At 43.3% G+C, this 17,667-nt stretch overlaps 2 protein-coding genes across 3 annotated transcripts; one reads left to right on the top strand and one right to left on the bottom strand.

The window, feature by feature from the left end:
- Positions 1-396: 396 nt before the first annotated feature.
- Positions 397-1,768, bottom strand: LOC147058496 (hydroxycarboxylic acid receptor 2-like). Its single transcript, XM_085910622.1, has one exon. The coding sequence runs from the start codon at positions 1,766-1,768 to the stop codon at positions 794-796; it is 975 nt and encodes a 324-aa protein (XP_085766748.1). The 3' UTR covers positions 397-793.
- A 2,437-nt stretch (positions 1,769-4,205) lies between these two features.
- hip1rb (huntingtin interacting protein 1 related b) lies at positions 4,206-17,484 on the top strand. 2 transcript variants are annotated; one of them, XM_085910123.1, is made up of 31 exons: positions 4,206-4,528; positions 9,089-9,152; positions 9,245-9,387; positions 9,464-9,520; positions 9,688-9,768; positions 9,848-9,924; positions 10,016-10,077; positions 10,619-10,759; positions 10,842-10,899; positions 11,242-11,317; positions 11,531-11,736; positions 12,066-12,138; positions 12,488-12,671; positions 12,759-12,847; positions 13,106-13,222; positions 13,295-13,396; positions 13,512-13,706; positions 13,826-13,973; positions 14,062-14,148; positions 14,234-14,341; positions 14,420-14,556; positions 14,633-14,743; positions 14,997-15,055; positions 15,202-15,232; positions 15,314-15,376; positions 15,443-15,543; positions 15,629-15,734; positions 15,812-15,935; positions 16,058-16,119; positions 16,447-16,677; positions 16,852-17,484. In XM_085910123.1, exons 1-31 carry the CDS (start codon positions 4,445-4,447, stop codon positions 16,858-16,860), a joined length of 3,186 nt encoding a protein of 1,061 aa, XP_085766249.1. In that variant the 5' UTR covers positions 4,206-4,444; the 3' UTR covers positions 16,861-17,484. The 2 variants fall into 2 exon arrangements, with proteins under 2 accessions (XP_085766249.1, XP_085766248.1); XM_085910122.1 differs by lacking the exon at positions 16,852-17,484 and having other exon boundaries at positions 16,447-16,695.
- Positions 17,485-17,667: the final 183 nt, after the last annotated feature.

Genomic DNA, 17,667 nt, shown 5'->3' with positions numbered 1-17,667 from the left:
GCTGATCTAATAAAAGAGATTACCATTATGTGTAGGGGTTGCTAAAGTCAAGATGTCCAAACAGGCAAACTCCAAAGCTGCCTGTTTAAAAAGTCCATTTTGCAAAATGCAGTATGCAAACAGTAGGGCTCAGATAAAGTCTGAATTTACATATGATACTTAGGTTTTGAATTAAAAAAAAAAAAAAAAAAAGCTGAGCTGTTTGTGTTTTTTTTTGACTGATCCTCTTTTTTTTTTCTTTCTTTTTTTTTTACTAAAAAATATTAGCATCTTGCGTGTTCTCTTTATTCAGAGAATTGAAAGTATTGTTTTCCCTGAAATGCACCATTATTTTTTTTAAGGTGTGACCCAAACTAACCCAAAAAAGGAAGTGTGCCGCCGCCATCACTTGAGTGAATGAAATTTGATGAAACAACACAGTTGGAGGTGACATTGTGCTTTTTAATGTTTTTTCCGTATTTGTGAAGTTTTTCGCAGAAGCAGTGAAAGTGCCTGTGCCTAGTCATAAAACCGTGTCGTATAACCACTAATAGTCCGGTACTGGGCACCGTTTTTGAAAGAACAAATAAGTTGTCCATAGTTTTCAGTCTTTGGTATGTTTTTATTATTAATAACCTTGAAATGTCTTTACCATCAAATCTCTGAATTCACTTTAGGGGTCTTTAATGAGATAAAAATAAGTGTAAAGAAGTTCACAAAATGTTTATATTATAGATATATGATAATTTAGATGTGCATGCAGTAAGCCATATATATAAAAAAAATAAAAAATTACTTTTGAGAAAATGCACGGCTAAATTTGGCTGCACGACTGCGACGCGGTCTCCCTGGTCTTCTTGTCTGTGCTTTCGATGGGCTCCCCCTGGGGCAGGTTCAGGGTCTTCCTGCAGATGTTCTTGAAGGTGGGGCTGGAGAAGTAATAGACCACCGGGTCCAGGGCGCTGTTGAGATAAGTGAGGCTGACGGTCATGTAGAAGACCACCGTGAGGTCATCCATGGCGTCGCACACCTCCGACTCGGGTAGGGTGTTCATGGCTTCCTGGGTTTTGATCCAGATGAGAAGTTGCGTGATGTTACTAGGCAGGAAGCAGATGGCGAAGAGTATCATCACCACAGTGATGAACCACAACGCTTTCCTTATCTTGCCGTGCTGGCTTATCTGCCGTCCCCGCAGTTGGGCTACGATGCGCACCGTACAGAAGAGAATCACCAGCAGCGGCATCCAGCAGGAGAACAGGAAGTTGAACTTGTGCCACAGCCGGTTGCCCTTGGCCTTGGTCTCCACCAGGAAACTCTCACAATAGTCTGAGCGATAGTTCTGCAATGTGAGGGCGTTAGCTGTCATGCACACGGTGAGTAACCATAGGGCGGCCGCTCCGCACATTGTCTTGGAGGGGGTCAGGGAGTTGACCCGGCTGTGAGGGTGGACTACTCGGATGTAGCGGTCCACGGCGATGGCCATGAGGAAAAGTGTGCTCCCGGTGCGGTTGAGAGCCAGCATGAACTGCGACACGTTGCACATGGTCTGGCCGAAGCGCCACTTGATGCCCGAGCTGTAGTAGCTGGCTCGGAAGGGCAGAATCATGTTGAGGAGGAAATCTGCGATGGCCAGGTTGAAGAGCAGCACTGTGCTGCTCTTCCACGGGCGCAGGTGGAAGCAGAAGATCCAGAGGGCCAAACCGTTGCTTAAGGCCCCCAGGATGAATTCCACGGAGAGGAGCGTGGGAAGCGTCCGGACCAGTAACGTCGCGGTGAAGTTGCAGTGCATGTCGAGGGAGCCAATGAAAAAAATGCTGAGAAGTCAGAGAGCGTCTTTCTTTGGAGATAAATGTTTGGCCCCTCTTTAAGTCACTTTGGTGTCAACCCGCACAGGAAGCCCCCCCAAACCCTACCCCCCTATTGCTTCTGCTTTTTGGTGCTATGCGATGAGTAAGCACATGTGTGAAAATGCAATGAGAGATTGCAAGGAGAGCACAATTTAGGACATTATCACTGATTAGCAAAAAAAAATTAAAAAGAATTTAAACGGGTAGATCCAGCTGGCCAATGGTAGACTCTTCAAATGGAAAATTCGATCGTATTAATAACCATATTTCAAAGACAATGACGACAGTACGTGTTGTATTCATATAATGCTGACTACAGGATATGTCAGTCAAATAAAGAAAATATTTCAAATGATATAAAAGCCCAGATGTCAAATATGGTGACCAGATGGTAATTACAGTTGACCATATGACAAACAACATTTACAGTATGACAAATTCAGTGAGCCACGTCAATAACTTCAAATTGAAAAACATTGTTCATTATAGCAATAATACGAACTAAAACGAACTATAATTGGTTAATCATTCGAAAGTTTATAAGCTTAAGAAAAGCTTCTTCATTTTCATACATAAAGCTTAGGCATTCATTTTCAATTTATTTATACTGAAGAAGGAACGTCAGTTTACTTTATTACACACTTTTTACAAATACTAAAACGATTTATAAAAACGAATACGAAAATTATTAAAACCATAACTAAATTAAAGCATTTCAAGCTAAAAACTAACAAGCCTGTTCGAAAATGTAATAAAAACAAGAAAAATATTCAAAACGAAATCAAAACTATAATGATAATTCAACTATTAGACTGAACTATTAAAACCTCTGTGATGACTTGAATGTGTCATTTTTTTTTTTTAAAGGAAACTGAAATTGAAGTGAACAGCTCATCTTGGTCCACCAAACTTCCGTTTTTGTGGGGAGCGTTTTAGCGAGCGGTCTTTATGCAATTGAAATGGAGGTGGGGATTTTTTCAGATTTTGTTATTCTATAATATTCTTTAAAAAGAGCAACAATTGCATATTACAATTACATATAGAGGGTTCCAGTCGAAAGGCATTGAATCTAAACAACTGTCCTTAGTCTTTCAAAAGTTTTTAAAGTTTTAACACGGAGAATTTTATTGTTGTAAATAGTTGCAAATCTCACAATAAATTAACATTCTTAAAACAGAAACCTAGCAAATGTAATTCATGGTGGCATCACGCATTCCAATGAGCAGAACCAACGATCCGATATTTTTTAAATCGATTATCAAGCGTTCCGATTTGTTTCCCTTCAACAATGTTTAGTTCTTTATTCTAGTCATGCCTGTAATTTGCCACTAGATGGCAGCATTACTCGGTTTTACGTTCTGCCAAAAACACCGCTTTAGTGGATTTTTATTTATTTATTTATTTATTTATTTATTTATTTATTTATTTTCTACTGCGACAAACTTCTTTATTTAGACCCTAAATGAATTGTTTAGCAACTATGTCGGATTCAAAATAATTAAGGTTACGGACGTATTTTCTAAAATGTTTTTGGCATGGCATTTAAAGTAACTTTATTGCCTAAGGGGCCAATGTTTAAGCGGTCTAAAAATAACCTTTCTCCTTTGAGGCATCATGATTTTGCACCGGTATGTGACATACTGGTGCAGTCCAAAAAAAAAAATGTGACAAAGCCAGTTGGGACCTTTGTTGACTGAGTAATGTGTCTGTGTGCACTCTGGAGACAGGGACAAGCTGCATGCCATGAAGTCTGCTCCACCCCACTGCCGAGTAACGTGAATTTCAAGTCTGACGTGTTCACTGCACTCAAATGGGGCACTACGTTAGGTATACCTGTATAGTCTAATAAAGAGTAATGGGGTTATATTAAACAACTGCATGTTTGTCTGAGTCAAGATTCAAACCCAGAACTTTTGAAAATTGAGCACTACTCTGTGCTTTGCCTCTGTATAAGCAACTTGGTCTCTGTTCAAGAAGCCCTTTTTATGTGGCCAACAAAATAATGCAAATGTGTCTGTCCTCATAAATTCCCAACAAGCAATACCTGTGCTGTGAACTGATAGTAAACTTTACTGTTGTTAAATAAGTGTTAATAATAAACGACAATTTGTTGAAACAAAGTAAATGAGTGATTTCATTGTAGTTTGAGATTCCGCAATGTCTTACAGTGACAGCTTTGCCGGCTTGAATGACGTCATCGTCTGTCGGGCATAGATTAGGATGAAAAAAAATTAAAGTAACTCTTTAGAGCTATAGCTGGATTTGAAAAGGTGGATTTGAAAATGAAATGGGTGAAATAATAAAAGATCGAACAAAAATGATCAAGTCAAGAAGCACGGGGTGGCACGTGGGAGGCAAATGACGTCATTGTGGATTCGTCCACCTTTTTAGAGGGGGAGGATCATCCGTACCCTGAACAAGGCAGACCGGCTACGTCCGTTTCCTCCTTCTGGTCCGCTTTTCATCGCCGCAGTGGCGGAGTGGGATTATTAACGAAGACGGCGACGACGAAAAAGAAGAAAAGCCAGTTTGTACGCGCTCTTATATGTGTGTTTAAAAAAAAAAAAAAACAATTTATGGGGATTTGGGAGATTTGAGTCCGCATCTGAAGTGGGAGGATGAGCACCCTCACGACCCGGGTCAAGGCCAGACGGACCGAGGCCAGCCTCGGGGCCGAGAGGGACCAATTCGACAAGCGGCAGGTAAGGGTGACTTTCGCTCGCTCGCTCGCTCGTTTGTTTGTTGACGCTTTTTGGAATGGTCGTTGTGCATGTTCCGAATGGCCCACGGGGGGGGCTCTTAATTGACTGGAAATAGAGGGTAAAATGGGCTCACAATAACCATAATGGAGGGGGGTGCACCAGTGTCTTAATTGACATAAAATGGAGGCCTCATCTTTTCTTACACTCAAAATGTTTTTTTTTTTTTAAACCGTTGATCTCATGAACCAAAATACAAGGCTAAATTTCCTTATACTTAATCCACATTGAAGTTTTAACTTGTCTTTTAACTACAGTAAAAAAAAAAAAAAAATATTGATGATTAACCATTTTTTTTAACCGACCCAAAGTTAAGGACTCGCCTGTGCTTTTATGATCTTCAAATTAATGACATCAATACATTTGAATGGAGATAAATTGAAACACTATCTTATTGTCATTAAATTCAAACACAATAAATCCAACCATAGAGCTGCATGTCCTTATGTTAGAATAGTTGGCGTTGAAAACGAAGCAGAACATGAGTACATGGCATTTTTTGAAGTCAAATAAATAGGTTATGGAAAAGGAAAGCACACATAACTTGACACTATGGTGGTGCTAATCTAGTTAGTCCTGTTTGACCAGCTCTCCACCTCCTCCTCCCTCCACAACATTTGTCACACTTTCTAGATCTGGAACAGCAATCATCTTCTTTCTGTTCCACCAAGTTTGCTGTTGGCTGAAAGAATGACTTTGAATATATCCCCTCCACTAAGGAGATTAGTTGACACTGTTTGTGCGATGGGGGGGGGATTACACCAAATACTACTTATGCTTTTTAGTTAAATTTTGGTGGAACTTTGCATTAAGAAAGTCTGTTAGCTTAATACTAAACCATTATGCAAAGCACCATCGATGGGCTAACAAATAGCATCAACGTTGCTGTTTTATAAGGACAGCCAAATACCGATACCAGGTATCAACATCGAGCCAATACTTATTTTAAAGTATCGCAAAAGTCCTTCTCTTCAGTGGTTGGCACTGTACTGCAACATTTTCACAAATTGGTGAATGATCACCTCTGTCAGAAAGAAAGGCCCTTTTTTCATGATGTGTTGTCCGACACTTGTGTGAAATGAAATTTGAACAAATTAGAAAAACTTGAGATATCTCATACGACACGATACACAGCTGTATATTCTTTATCCTCTGCCAACCCCCAAAAAATCGGAAATTTATGGTAGCTTGCTTTCTGCGCAGTCCGTTTTTCTTCGTTTGTACCCGCATGTCGGTGTTATAGTACCCCCTGGTGGCCAGGGCACAGACACAAGGAGGAGCACAATGTGAATCGCATTTCTGTTGATTTCAAGGGGTCAAGATTAGTTCCGAGCGATAATTTGAAAATCAAGAACCTGCTGGCTAGTGTGTAGGAGGTAGCCTGACTTCAAATTGCTGATTCATGCAGTGGAGCTCCACTGCTGCACCGCTCGTGAAGGTGAAGCATCAAATGCGCCCTCTCCTCTAGAAATGTGTGTGTGTGTGGGTGCAGTGTTTGATTTCCTTTGCTAGAGTTGCCTGAGAGAGCACCCGTGAGGCCAGGCGAGGTGAGGCGATGGGGCGTGAAGGTAGTAGTTGGATAAACAAGAGTGTTTGAGTGGGAGTACAGTAGAGAAAAGCACTCTTAATGCATTTGGCTTTCTCCTCTTAATTAACGATGCCGTGAGTTAAAGTCGCCGGTTGTGCGGACACTTTTTCTGCCGACGTGGTTTTGTGTCGACACAAAACCTGAGCACACCAATATACACTTTTATGACAATGTCTTGTTTCCAAAACAAGGTTGTCTCACTAAAAACACACATTAGACAGACAAATATCTTCATGAATACAAAAGAGAAATGTGGCACTGTCCCATATAAGATATTTCTTTATTTGTCCCAAACAGGGAAATGATTATGTAATAAAATATAGGAAAATACAGAATATTTGATAGATTAAGAATGATAAACGTACTCTATGTTAAGCTAAAATAAAGAGAAGAACGGAAATATTTGTATTCTCCTGTTTTAATTGGAGCTACCTGTTGGCAACTTGTGCGTGTGTGATTCTTTTCTTTTTTTGGGTTTTAAAACGATACACATTAATCAACAACAACAAAAAGGGCAAAAGTAAGTGTGGCAAAAGTATGCTCAAGTTAGCACAGGTGCTCTCTGTCCTCCCCTTTCTAAGACAAAGAGAAGGAAAACAAAAAGTGTTTTTTGTTGTTGTTATTTTTACAGTGGCTGTTAAAATAGGTTGAATCTGGTCTGGGCGCACACAAAAAAAGAAAGGCTGGTCAATGATGTCAACTTTGAATGAACTTTTCCTCCACTTTGATCACATCCTAATAGACAACATTCCGATCAGTTTGCTAGCCAACGCCGCTGCTCTTGTGTGTTGATTCAAGATGGTAACGAGCTGCGCTATCATGCACTCGCATTTCCAACCAACGGGCAGCAGCGGTTTTAAATTTTTAATAAGCATTCCCGACTCTGAACTGAGCAACATCCAGATGGTTTGCACGCGCACTCGCCAGACAGGAGACGGACGGATGACGCTGCTCAGGTTGAGTGCATGCCGACAATAATGCCGGCCGGCAACCCAACCTTATGGTGGTGCTGGGGATTAGTTGAGGCTTACCCTTCCTCTCGATTTGCCGATGCTCCTTTTTCACTATTATTACTATTACCTTTAGGAGGCAGGAACTAGTGTAATATTTTAAACGCTGGAGAGAGGCTGGCTTTGGCAAATCTGCGCGTGAGCGTCTGGGCGTGAGCTGTGGCTAACAGCAGCTCCTCCATGAGAGTCATTTTACTGTCCTCCTGCATCGATTTAAGATGATGACAAGCTCCTCGGTGAATGCGGCTCACCTTTTCCCGCATGTCAAGAGCATTACACTCAAGTAAATCATGTAAAGCGCAGATTTTTTGGGAATGGAATACAGAAAATATTTCCAGACAAGTGCGCATGTTCCGCAGCGGTAGTCGAGGATTCTCATTTGGAGCCATGAAGTTGATTCGGGGGTGGTCACGGCAACGGCAGTGAGTCAAGTGTAGTGACGTTGCTGTGCGGCACATTTGCCCGGCTTTTATCAATCATTCGCCGACACCAGTTTGCCCGTAGCTTCGCTGCTCGGCGGCCATCTGTCGAGACGGGCTACAAACACACACTCACAGCAGCTCCTCCCCAACGTGCTACCCGACTATTCATCCTCTTTTCCTCCCCCAACCAACAAGTCCCTCATTGTCACACAGGCCTCCACGCCGCCCTGCCAAACTCGCCCTGTGTAAACGAGCTAGCATGACCGTTTAGTTTGCGTCACCGGGAAGTCGAGGGAGATGGGGGGGGGGGGGGGGGGGCTTCTCCTGTTGTATTTACTTTCTCATTGGCACAGAAGCCCGTCTGTTCTTGATGCACTTATGTGCAGTAAAGCAGTGCTTCACAAATTGAGGTCCCTGGATGTTTGCTAGCATTAATTTGGGGCGCCAGAAAATAATTAGCAGGGACTGTTTTTTAGTTGGATTTTTGGGAGAGTAACAGCAAGTTAAAATGACATCAGCAATTATTATGCTGAGCTTATCAGATGCCACGTGAACATGCAAGATAGATTTGCTCAAAAGGTTCACACCGTAATGGGAATGATTAAACTTGTTTTTTTATTTTATTTTGGTTTTTTTAGGATGAAAATGTAGGGAGGGAGAAGAGAAACGAAAACCAGAGATTAAAGCCACGTGGGGATTAATGCCTTCACTGGATGAGGGTTTTATATAAGACCATGCCGATGGAGGCTGCTGCGCGTACACACACACTCAAAGGTGCTGAGTTAAGAACTGGAACAAAATATAAAACGATAATCATTGCCAACTAGTTACCACAGCTCATCATCTGTTTTTTCACCCTCCTTCCTTCCTTCTTCCTTGATTATAAAAATACTTCTACCGTGGCGACACTTGGAAATTAGATGGGGAGTGACATTTGGCAAAAGCTCATCAGGTGTCACTTGTGGTATCTTTATTGAATTTTGACATTTTATAGATGGAAGCGCGTCTCTCCAGTACAAGATAATTCGATCTGTATTTTGAAACACGGGGGTGTGCGAAACGATTTAAGAACGACCGCTTCAAATCGATTTTCCTATTGTACACATTTTTTGTTGTTACAGCCCTAATATATATTTTTGAAATATTTATTAACAATTGGAGGATTCCCATCATGGTGGTTTACAACTTCCTGGTCATCAGTAAGGCTACGATCTAGACAACGACCAAATCAAAATACGATGCGTCTCTTCCTCCCTTTGTGTGACCATTTCACGGTTGACACTTGTCGGTCCTGCCGGACCGGTTCCGAAGGGCACACAGTTACTGATGACTCATTCTCCACATCATTTGGAGATCGTATCTCCCGGCGTGGCCATTTGATCTGTTAACTCCTTTGTATTATGCATAGCAGCATTTTTTTCCCCGCATCTGTAATCACCACTCGCAAAAAAATGACAAAATCTTAAATGTCTTCCCTTTTCAGCTAAGCAGCATCAGCAAAGCCATCACCTCCACCGAAACACCAGTGAAGGAGAAGCATGCACGGCGTATCCTTTTATTTTTTATTTTTTCTCCTGAGGGTGGGCGAGTGCAGCCGAAATCCCATCAACATGCACTTCCTTAACAGGGAACCAATCAGGTATCATCCTGGGGACTCACCGGGAAAAGGGGGCCTATACCTTCTGGTCGTACGCTCTGGGCTTCCCCTTGGCCAACAGTTCCATCCTTAGTTGGAAGTTTTGCCACGTGCTGCACAAAGTCCTGCGTGACGGCCATCGCAATGTGAGACCCTCAATATTTTTAACAAACAAAAACAAGTGAATTCATCATTGAAGTGTGTTTGGGGTTTCCTTTGTAGGTGTTACAAGATTGCATGAGACATTTCAGTTCTATTGTGGAACTTGGCCAGGTTTGGGTGAGTGTTTTTGTCTCGTTGATTGTCGGCAAGGAAATGTTATTTTTTTTGTATAGCGCCGTTCATACACAAGAAAAATCCATCGTGCGGCTGCGGAATAATCATTAGCATGAAATGACGTCTAGACATCTACCCGCTCAATAAGAAGTCTGTTTTTGCTTTTCCAGGGCAACCTGCACGATCGATACGGGCAGCTAGTTGCGCTGTACTCCAAGTTGCTCTGCACCAAAATGAAGTTTCACAACAAGGTGAAAGGGGGCGTCCGGATTCGCGGGACCCAATCTGGCATTGCGTTGAAATTGAACACGCAGTTTTGTGGTTTGGCAGCACTCCGAAATCCCCGCCAACTTGGAGGCCACCGATGAGGTGCTGGAGCGGACAGCGGGGACGGACGTCAACAACGTGTGAGTCCATTTCACCTCGACATACTATTCGTCATTTAGTTGAGTCGATTGGCTTCATCTCGTAACGAGACTCTCAAATTGTCCCCGGCAGCTTTCAGCTCACCGTGGAGATGTTTGATTACATGGATGGGGAGTTGAAGTTGGCTGAGACAGGTAAGAAATACTCAAACACTGCAACTCCAGAACAGTCTCTTAGTGACCCTTACCCCCGTTCATGTCCGAAACCTAAAATGAAATCTCGTGCAATTTTAATGCCGGATTCCTCTTACAGTTGATGAGGAAGGGCGTTTCTTCCGCGTGGGCCTCCTTTGAACTTGTTTCCTACTTCGTATCGCCCTAAATTAGATGCATCTGATGAGGAAATGCCAGCCAATTACAGAGCATTAAGTCTCTTTCCGTTTATTCACTTGTAATGAAAGACGCCCAAAAATATCCTTAATTACCGAGAAGTAATCTGTGCTCAAGTATAATCTGTTCATGTTAAAACGGATTTTATAGCCCCAGAATTGAATCATTTCAAATCTGACATTTTTTCAGCTTGTTAAATGTGTGTTGCAAGAACCAACGTAATTATCAATACACGGTCCGTGTCGGTCGACATTGTTTGTACGGTCGACGATTCAACACGTAATCCTTCAGTGTGACTTCATGAAGGTTTAAATCCACGTCTGTGTGTAAATGTGTTCCCGATCAGTGCTGAAGCAACTCAACTCGTCCATCGCCATCTCCACGCTCACCTCGGGCCAGTGTCGTCTGTCGCCGCTCATCCAGGTCATCCAGGACTGCAGTCAACTTTATCACTTCATGGTCAAGCTGCTGTTCAAGCTACACGCCTGTAAGGAAACGCAGAATGACCCATTCGATAGTCCGGGGGTTGAACGTAATCAGTAAATGGATCGGTTTGGGGCGGATTTCAGGTCTCCCCGCCGACACTTTACAAGGACACCGGGATCGCTTCCGGGATCAGTTTCAGAGGTACGTGTCCTGGCGGTGTCAAGTGAACGTATTGAATAAAAGAAAGAAAGTGTGCAACATTAGCCAGGCGACCACAACGCCCCATTCACCGATCTCATTTTTGAAATTTGAATCTAGGTCAACAAAAATGAAATAGCCACTATGTTCTCCACCCTGGGGGAAGAAAAAAAAAAAAAAAAGTAAAACCATAAACTCTCATTCATCTTCAACTTAAGTTTAATGATTCACACTTTTATTTATTTTTTATTTTTAAACACATCCTATAAGTTTGATTGCAAATTGGCAGTTATTTTTGGGGAACTCCCTGTATGATGACGTGATTGTCCGGTTTGTGGCCCGCAGTCTCAAGACCTTCTTCAACAGAGCTAGAGAGATGCTCTTCTTCAAGAGACTCATCCAAATCCCCCGACTGCCTGATGTAAGATCTGCTCACATTTGACTCACATAAGGGACGGCTCACATACGTATTTCATCAAAGACTCATCTGATATTTATTTGTAGCAGTGGCGAGAAATATCCAAATACACATACTTTTAACATTTAGGTGACAAAATGTGAATGTGAAGTTGTGCCAAGTTTGATTATTAGACGCTAACATGGTTATTTTCTTTCCCTCTCATCCTGTCATCAGTCACCACCCAACTTCCTGCACGCTGCCTCGCTGGCCAAGCACGTCAAGCTGGTGGTGGTCATTCCCGACGAAGACGGCGACGACGATGACGACGATGACCCCGAGCCGCTCATCGACGTCAGCAACGCCGCTAGCTCGCAAGCCGCGCCGGAGCCCGACATCTTCGATCAGGCCTTCGGACCGCCCAACGGTGGCTTCGACGACAGGTGATGCTTCGTCGTGGTTGTGTCGTCTGATATGGACCGTGTTACATTCCGGTGGGAAAAATGATCAAAAGTCAAAGTCCGCTTTATTGTCAATTTCTTCACATGTTAAGACACACAAAGAGAAATTATTCCAAAGCAGGACAATTTTTTTCCCCATCATTTCCAATACCCAAGCAAATAGTCAGTTAATATAGGTGTGCCACCTTGTGGGGAAGTTGTTAATTGCACTTTAGTCAATAACAACAAACGCCATTGCCAGCTTTTACAGGGATTGAAGTAAATCTTTTTAGCAATTTTGTCAATATTCTGTTGTTGTCATCATGCAACAGGGATCTCCAGATTGAGAGCCTCAAGCGGGATTTGGAGTTGTTGCGAGCCGAGCTGGAGAAGGTGAAAGCGGAGGTGAGGAGCTTGACACCACTGCTTTGCTTGTTTGGACACCTGTTGGACGGATGCAAAATATCTCTTCCCCACATGTGGAATGTGGCGAGCTTGTGTGTCATGCTTCCTCTGATTAATTTCAACCGGTAGTTCCCTTCTAAAGCAAAAGCGATACAAGTAACAACAAATGAAAAATTACAAAAAAAAAGCAACTCACCACTACACTGAAAATAGTTATTTAGTAGGAGCTCTGAGCTTGTTTCTCTTAACGAGCCGGTCGCATCTTGAAGTGATTGAATGCAAATATTCTCTCCTAGCTATGTGGAATGATGTTAATAATATGATCTTCCCCCCCCCCGCCCACCTCAAGGCCCAACGCTACATCATGCAGCTCAAGTCGCAGATCAACAGCTTGGAGGCGGAGTTGGAGGAGCAGCGGTCTCAGAAGCAACACGCGCTGGTGGAAAACGAGCAGCTCCGCCTGGCTCTGGAGGCAGCGCGTCGCCGCATCACCGAGCACGAGAGCCTGCAGAGCACCTTCATTGAGGCCGAACGTAAGATCAATATTACACTCATCACAAATAAATCCCCATATTTTGGGCTGCTGTGTACTTAGGGAATGCTTTTGTGTGTTTGTGTAGAAAGAGCCCAGGCTACAGAACAACGCTACACGAAGATGAAAGAGAAGCACACAGAGCTGGTGGCCAGCCATGCTGAACTACTTCGCAAGGTACTGACCTTTTCCGAGACCTGTATTAATACTTGAAACAAAAGGTGTTGACCAAAATATTGCTTACAGATGTTTAAAAAAATAATAATAATAATCATCGGAAGTGTATGTGGACTCATCTGGCAAAGACTCTCTGTAACGTCCAATACCAAGCCAATCTAAACTTGGCTCCTCTCCGACATCGAAAAATCTCTCGGTTGAGATGCATACTTGCAGGATTTTCATCGTAAGTCACAACCGCTTAACGTTTCCCGACAGAGCGCCGACACAGTGAAGATGCTGTCTGCCACCCAACAAACTCAGGAGGAGGTGGCGAGGACCAAACTGCAGCTGGCCTTTGAGGTGGATCGGATACGGCAGGAAGCGGACATCAAGGTCGGCGGGCTGTCGTCGTGGGAAGCGTTTGCAGTCTGGTTGGTTTTTGAAACAAAATGTTTTTTGTTGTAGGTGGAGGAGCAGAAATTTGAGATGGAGAAGCTGAGGAGAGAACTGGTAGAGAAGATGGCGGAAATAACGCGCATCAAGGCCACCCTGCAGAGCAGTGAGATGGTGAGTTGACATCGTTTCTCTTTGACAAAAAAGAATTCAACAAAAATATTGTAAATGCACTTAAGTATAGAGTGTGATTACCTTAACTGCATCTGCTTTTCTTTCTGTCTCGCAGTCCTCTGCTCAAGTCAACAACACCATGGTCGCCCTGCAGGCGGAGAAGGAGCGTCTGATGCGCTCGGTGAGCGAGAAGGAGGCCGAGCTTTCCTCCGTCCGTCAGAGTGCGCAGCTCCAGCAATCCACCGTCCAGCAAGAGAAAGACAAGAACAGCAAGGAACTTGGCGAGCTTCAGGCCAGACTGGAGGAGAAGGTGGGTCAGGATTGTTCACCGCTCACTTTTAGATTTCAAATCACTCACACAAACGGATTCCTAATCCTGTACACTGGATTGAGTCAGATGTTTGTGTATTTCCTTTGTATTGTACGCAGGCCAGACAGGAGAAGATGCTGAACCAAAAGCTCCTGGACGAGCAGTTCGCGTTGCTGCAGGGCACCGTCACAGAAGCCGAGAACATCATTCAAGATGCCGTGGCCAAGCTGGACGATCCCCTCCACATCCGATGCACCAGCTCCCCAGGTCACGCCGCTGAGATGGAGCATCGATCTCTCATCGATCTGGCATCGTTGTTAATAATTGAATGTCTTTAAACTTCCGACAAACACAGATTATTTAATCAGTCGGGCAGAGGTGGCACTGAGCTCCGTGGATAAAGTGAAAACAGGTCAAGCGGAGTATGTGAAAGACATGAAGGGTAAATATCTTGTAACAATGTTGATCATATCGTAATCCTAACAAAACGAATCATGAAACCAAGTGACGTTGTCGTTGCCTTTCAGACGCTGGAGCGCTGCTGAGGTCGCTGACTCACTTCTCCCACGCGGCCGCCGACACCATCGTCAATGGCAGCGCCACCGCACACATGGCGCCCACTGACCACGCAGATAGTAAGCCATACCCTCGTAATGTTGCACGACGAAAAGAAATGTGCCAATATTGTATTTTAATACCTAAATGACCCGCAGAACTGACGGAGAACTGCAGAAGCTGCGCCACTCAGAGTTTGCAATACCTGAGGGAGCTCAAGTCCAAAGGCACGCTGCAGAGGGCCGACCCAGCCTCCATTCAAGTCATCATCCACAAGATCCTACGTCTGGGCCAGGCACGCAAGCGTGACGCGATCCGGCGCGCCGTCCGACGATGAGTGCCAACTGAAATTTTGTGTTTCTGTTGTGTAGGAGCTGCGACCAAAAGGCATGGACATCCGCCAAGATGAGCTGGGGGATCTGGTTGACAAGGAAATGGCCGCCACCTCGGCGGCCATCGAGGAGGCCGTCCGCAGGATTGATGTTAGTAGGACTAGCTGTAGAAAGAAAAAAGTAGTCGTGGGGTTTTTTCTCTCTTAGGGGAGGGGCATGTTTAGGTGAACCTGCCTGTGGCTGTTTGTTGCTAGTTTAGGTTTGTTTTGTTTGTTTGGTTTGTTTGTTTGTTTGTTTGTTTGTGTGTGTTGTCTATTTAGGTATTGGCATGTGTATATGTATTAGTCCTCCATTTTTTTTTCATTCTTGAATATGCGAGTGATGTGTGTCCTTGTGGTTACAGGAAGTGATGAATCAGGCTCGAAAGGACACGTCGGGAATTAAACTGGAAGTCAATGAAAGGTTTGTTCATGAGAATATCAAAGAAACACCGCTGTGGTTTTTTCGCCAGAGCTATTCAAATGTTTTGATGAATTGGGCGGATTTTTTTTTTTAAGGCTGGTACTAATATTTGAAGGTCGATAATTGAGTGTCGCTTTTTCTTTCAGGATCCTCAACAGTTGCACAGACCTCATGAAGGTACGCTGGACCTGGACGACATTGTACTCCTCTTACTTTTATTTGTCATCTTTATTGTGTTTTCAATTGCGTCCTGCATAGGCTATCCGCATGCTGGTCCTCGCCTCCACGGAATTGCAAAAGGAGATCGTGGAGAGCGGCAGGGTGAGTTGTGTCGCCCTAGGTCAGTTCTTCTAACCGCTAGAACAACACAAGTTTGTTTTTGTTCAGGGCGCCGCCTCCATCAAAGAGTTCTACGCCAGGAATTCTCGCTGGACCGAGGGGCTGATCTCTGCGGCCAAGGCGGTGGGATGGGGGGCCACGGAGATGGTGTAAGTTCTACTTGACACCAGGTTCTCTTGATTTGCTGAGAGAACCAATTGGGTGTTTTTTTTTTTCTTTCCTGGCCACCAACAGGGATTCTGCTGACAAGGTGGTGCTGCACACAGGCAAATATGAAGAGTTGATTGTCTGCTCCCATGAGATCGCCGCCAGCACTGCACAACTGGTCGCTGCCTCCAAGGTAACGTCAAGGAATTTGGAGCGAAAGTTTCAGGTCCGTTGTGACTTTCAGGTTGACTTTTGCCAATGCGTTTTCAGGTGAAAGCAGATCGTCACAGCAAGAGGCTGACGGTGCTTCAACAGGCCTCACGCCTGGTCAACGAAATGGCCGCCAAAGTGGTGGGCTCCACCAGGACGGGACAGGACAACCTGGAGGACAAGGGTACGCGAGAGCTGTCAGGCAATTACTTTAGCGGGCGCATGTCGAACCTCAATCCAATTGGTCTTTTTTGTTTTGTTTTGTGTGTGTGTTTGTTTGTGTGTGTGTGTGTGTCTGGTGTCCAGATCCCATGGACTTCTCTGGGATGTCGCTCATCAAGTTGAAAAAAGAAGAAATGGAGTCACAGGTAACGATGGACTCGGAAAAAACACCTTGTGAATTATGGGCCTCATAGACTCAAACGTGTAGTATCCGTCAGAACAATAGTCTGTCGGAAATGCCTTTTTCTATTTGTGAAATGATTGCATCCAAAGCTGGGTTGGTGAAAAGTTTTTTTTTTTTCTTTCTCATCCATCTTCTAATTCAACATAAAGGACAGGTAGAATTGGCAGAGGAAAAATGAAAATTTGCAGTTACACAGGAAATGACTCCAGAAGGACAAGTTGGGCTACATTCTTCTGAGAGTTGTGTAATACTGCCCCCTAACGGATTGACTGTGTCAATGTTTTTGTAGGTGAAGGTGCTGGAGCTTGAGTCTCTGCTGGAAAACGAGCATCTGCGTCTGGGCATGCTGAGGAAGCAGCATTACTCTGTGGCCGGCGTGCCGCTGGACCAGCTCCAGCTGCACGACGACGGCAACGACGAGCCCGCCTCGCTGGTATCCATGTCACCCAAGTTCAACAAGCCGGCGCTCATGAAGAAGCCCGCGCTGGCCCAGAAGCCCAATGTCCTGCTCAAGTCTCCCGTAAGTCTTTGGAAATGACCCACAAATATATGCTCGATAGTTAAATCGATTTTTTTTAATTATTATTATTTTGTTTTATTTTTCCATAATTTTTTTTAAGCTTTTTTTTTTTTTAATAGAATTTTAATCTTTTTTTGTTGTTCACAGTGACTTGACTCCTTTGTCTTTTTGCAGTTCAAGTGAAAGCAGAAGCACAAAGTCGTGACATCGTTGTTGTCATCACAGAACGTAAAATGCCTTATGAGAAGAAGACGGGAGAAAAACCCGCGTACAGGTTGCTAGCTGACAATCTTGCTGTTTTTTTTGAGATGTCATTTGCTTTTGCCAAAATGGAACAGAAGCTGCACATTCTTTTTCATTAATGCCTATATAGTACAATAGTCTATTATTCTATTTTAAAATGTGGCAACCTAATCAACAACGTTTTTTTTCCCACTGCGTTGAGTATTTTAAAAATTCTAGATGCTGCTTTGAGATTGAGTTATCATAATAATAATTCATGTAAAGCCATCCGGTTGTACAGCAAGTCCCAGCAAGAATAATGTATAGAGTTCATCTCGAATGGATACATGCTGTACACGCCAATTACATGTAGTAGCTTGAAGGATGATTGTGGATGTTTATCACCTCTGGGAGTTTTTCCCTACAGGGTACTTAGAAGGGTTATTATTGCATCACTTTATGTTGTTCTATTCTTTTTTATATGCTCCCAGATCTAGTCGGAAATACTATATTATAACAAAGGTGTTTGTCCTGATACCAAATGTAAATGCCAAGCAGATTAAATAAATGTTTCATTCTAATTTATTGAGTTGTCCCTCTATTTTTGCAGGGACATTTTACAAGTCAGCCATATATATATATATATATATATATATATATATATATATATATATATATATATTTGTTTTTTTACAATTATAATATTACAATATTAAAATTTTTAAAATAACATTAATGTTATTTTATTTTTTCTTTCCTGTAAATGTA

Source organism: Syngnathus leptorhynchus, chromosome 4, assembly GCF_054491065.1.
Source record: "Syngnathus leptorhynchus isolate UIUO chromosome 4, UIUO_Slep, whole genome shotgun sequence".
In the NCBI taxonomy this organism is placed as follows: Eukaryota; Metazoa; Chordata; class Actinopteri; order Syngnathiformes; family Syngnathidae; genus Syngnathus; species Syngnathus leptorhynchus.
Note: the sequence above shows the minus strand (reverse complement) of the source record. Positions and strands in the feature narration are given on the sequence as shown.